Below are 3,086 nucleotides of genomic sequence, written 5' to 3'. Positions count from 1 at the left end.
TATCGCGCTTCAGATTGTGACAGAGCATCGTCAGGCGTGCCGAGCACTTCCTTATACAAAGAGATCGACGACACAACAAATGCAAAGCAACGACTAAGAGACTGATCAATTCATACAACCGACAGCTATAGTTCCACCGCTTTTTAAACAATTGGATATCATCGCAGAAACAAGTAAATACCACACACTCAATGCAACTTCTCCTCCCCCTTGATGCCCTCCTGCGTAACAGCCTGCGCGTCCCTCCGAAAGTGGTCCTCGCGCTATCGTCGCCCTGCAAGATGGCCCGATCATTGACGGACGCGACCTCAGCGGCATCTGCGTCATCCATCTCCTCGGGAAGCGTCAGGTTGAGCACCATGGTGATGACGGTGGTGACCGCAAAGCCAGTGTTCATGATGAGCTCAATGGCATCGAGGAAGCCACGCAGGCCCTTGTTGTCGCCGTCATATTTGAGAACGCCGTTAAAGTAGCCCGTCAGGAGGATACCCGCCGTAGCCGAAGACGAAACCTGCGGTGAGGATGAAACGGCTGCGACGATTGAAAATGACGCCCTTGTTGATGATGGCCATACCAGACACGGCGACGGCAGCGAAGAGGAAGGTCGTCATGCCGCCAAGAACAGACGAGGGAATGGCGATCACGAAGCCGCAAACTTGGAGAAGATGCCCATGATGATGAGGAAAAAGCAGCAGCAGTAGCCGGCCGAGCGGTTGGCGCAGCGCGTCAGGGCGATGATGCCGTTGTTCTGGGCAAAGGTCGTGACTGGCGTGATGGTCATCAGGGCGGCGAGCATGCCGTTGATGCCGTCAGCGAGAACGCCACCCTGGATACGGGACTCGTATGTGTGGCCCTCGACCTCAAGGCGGGACACATCGCAGGTAGCCGTGATATCGCCAATGGCTTCGGTGGCGCTGAACCAGTCAGCAAAAAAGGTCAAGAAGAAGAAGAATGTCAGAGAAAGAACTCACCAGATGATGTAGACTGCAATGAGCGGTAGAACGAGAGGTCCGTAGAGCGATAGCGGGAAAGTCTTGACCCAGACGAAGGACACGGCAGGAGCGGCATCGATGCCAGAGCGGTCAAAGTAGCCGGCGGCGGCAGCGATAATACAACCGACAAGGAGGCCAATGATGACTGCGCACGACTTCATAATCGGGGAACCGAACCTCTCCGCAGCAATAATGGCCACGAAAACGGACAGACCTAGGCCAAAGTACTCGGGCGAGCCCCAAGGAAGAGCATGAGGTGCAGCAATGTTGGGGCAGCTCGCGAAGAAGCCGACAGCAGTCGAGGGGCTAGCACAAGGCCCAGAGCCGCCCATCCAGTTCTTGAAACCGCTCTCGATGAGCTTGACGCCGATGAGCAGGACAGTCGGACCCGTGACGATGGGAGGGAAGATCTTGAGCATGATCTTAGGCGGCAGGAAAGAGATCAAGACAATGGTCAGGGACGTGATGGCCGAAGTGCCAAGAATGGCGCCGTAGCCTTCGGGGCATGGCAGCCTGTTGCCGTCGGAGTCTGACGGGCAAAATCCGTTTGCGTACATCTGACTCAGAGCTCCCTGCGCAACGGGGATGATGGAGAAGGAGATACCGGCCACGGAGAGGAGACCAGTACCAATATAGTAGCTTCATGCTGTCAGCACGTGGTGTGTCTTGTTTTGAGACAGTAGCGGAACTCACTTGGTCTTGTAAATGTGAAACCTCGTGATCTGAATCATGGACAAGAAGCCAGACACGATCAGAGCAGTGGAGACGAGGTACTGCTGCTGGCTTGTGGTCAAGTTTGCGCCGGCGGCACCGCTCATGAGGATCGGAGGTGTGATGACGCCCGCCAGCATACCCAGGGCGTGCTGAAAACCGAGAAGCAGGGCGAGGAGGGTGGGCATTTGGTCGTTGAGGCCGAAAAAGGGCGAGTTCTGGCGGCTCTTGCGCATGAAGGGGAGGTTAGGTCGGAAGAGGAAGGCATAATCGTATGTGCCGATCAGGCCATCCTTGGTGAAGAAGGCTCGCTTTGCGCCACGGACGCGGTCGCCAATGGTTTTCTTGGGCGTGGTGCCCGGAACGATCTGGGCGGGACCCTGGTCTTCGTCCATTTTGATGTTGGTATTCCTTTCGGCCACTCTGTAGTCGATGAACAAAAAGGTTTGCTGAGCTGGATAGCGAAGAACAAAGAACCAGAGTTGATGTCAAGACCAAATACAGCGTAGGGCTGCAAGTGGGTTTTCCTGGGCACGCGTGAGGGCTCCGGAAATGTCTCTGGTGGGATGTCTTATCCAGAGAAGCGATGCGGGTATGACTCGGCGGGTACAGTGACGATTTATGTCCCGGCAGCGTGTCACAGAAAACAGAAAACAAGGTGCTGGTTGGAGGAGCCGACCGTGAAGATGACGATCCCGGATCCAGATATATATGTAAATCTTGCGAGTAACAAGAGACGAAAACTGGGCTACTGCGCGATCCGGTCTATCACTGGAGTGACTGGGGCGCCATGACTGTCACTCTTAGATGATCGAGACACGGCCTCGAGCAATTAGCTTGCGCCGCTATCTGTCGGCACGAAAGATAAGGTGTGGCCGGCTCGCCTGAGTGGCCGCAACGGGCCCCAGGTTGCCCAGACCGGGCCAGTAGCGCGGGTCGAAGACGCCCCATCATCGTCGAAAAGGGCGACTCGGCATGCTTGGCGGATAATCGAAGCTGGGGGGTTAGCCCGCTTCGACGTTGACTGCCCGGCGGGGCCAGAAACATCGCGTGCATAGCGCCTTGGGGCAGCATGTCAGAGCGTCAGCAGGTCAACAAGTCAGACTTCCGGAACGTGTGTATCGCGGGGTGAGGCCCCGCGGGACGGGGCAGAAATTGTTTTGCTTGCGGCGTGGCAACGTGCAGGATGCAGATTCTCTGAAGCAAGACATGGAAGACTCCGACCAGCTCGCAGTTCGGCAACCGGCGAAGACGGTGCAGAAGGATCACACCCAGAGCGTCGGAGGTGCTCAAACTCGAGAGCTTGGCCATCGAGGTCTCAGGCTTGTTTTGAGGACGACAGAATGCGAGTTGCAGGATGCATAGCAAGGTCGCAGATCGGTG

General features: G+C 56.4%; 1 protein-coding gene across 1 annotated transcript; it reads right to left on the bottom strand.

The window, feature by feature from the left end:
• Window positions 1–640: 640 nt before the first annotated feature.
• Window positions 641–2,098, bottom strand: VDBG_07095 (uric acid-xanthine permease; the record flags this gene model as incomplete). The annotated part of the gene is made up of 3 exons (XM_003002478.1): window positions 641–914; window positions 972–1,631; window positions 1,686–2,098. The coding sequence occupies 3 exons, from the start codon at window positions 2,096–2,098 to the stop codon at window positions 641–643; spliced, it is 1,347 nt and encodes a 448-aa protein (XP_003002524.1).
• Between the last annotated feature and the right edge of the window lie 988 nt (window positions 2,099–3,086).

The sequence above is a fragment of the Verticillium alfalfae genome, genomic scaffold (assembly GCF_000150825.1).
Source record: "Verticillium alfalfae VaMs.102 supercont1.9 genomic scaffold, whole genome shotgun sequence".
NCBI lineage: Eukaryota > Fungi > Ascomycota > Sordariomycetes > Glomerellales > Plectosphaerellaceae > Verticillium > Verticillium alfalfae.
The sequence above is the reverse complement of the archived record's forward strand: the minus strand, read 5'-3'. Positions and strand labels throughout refer to the sequence as shown.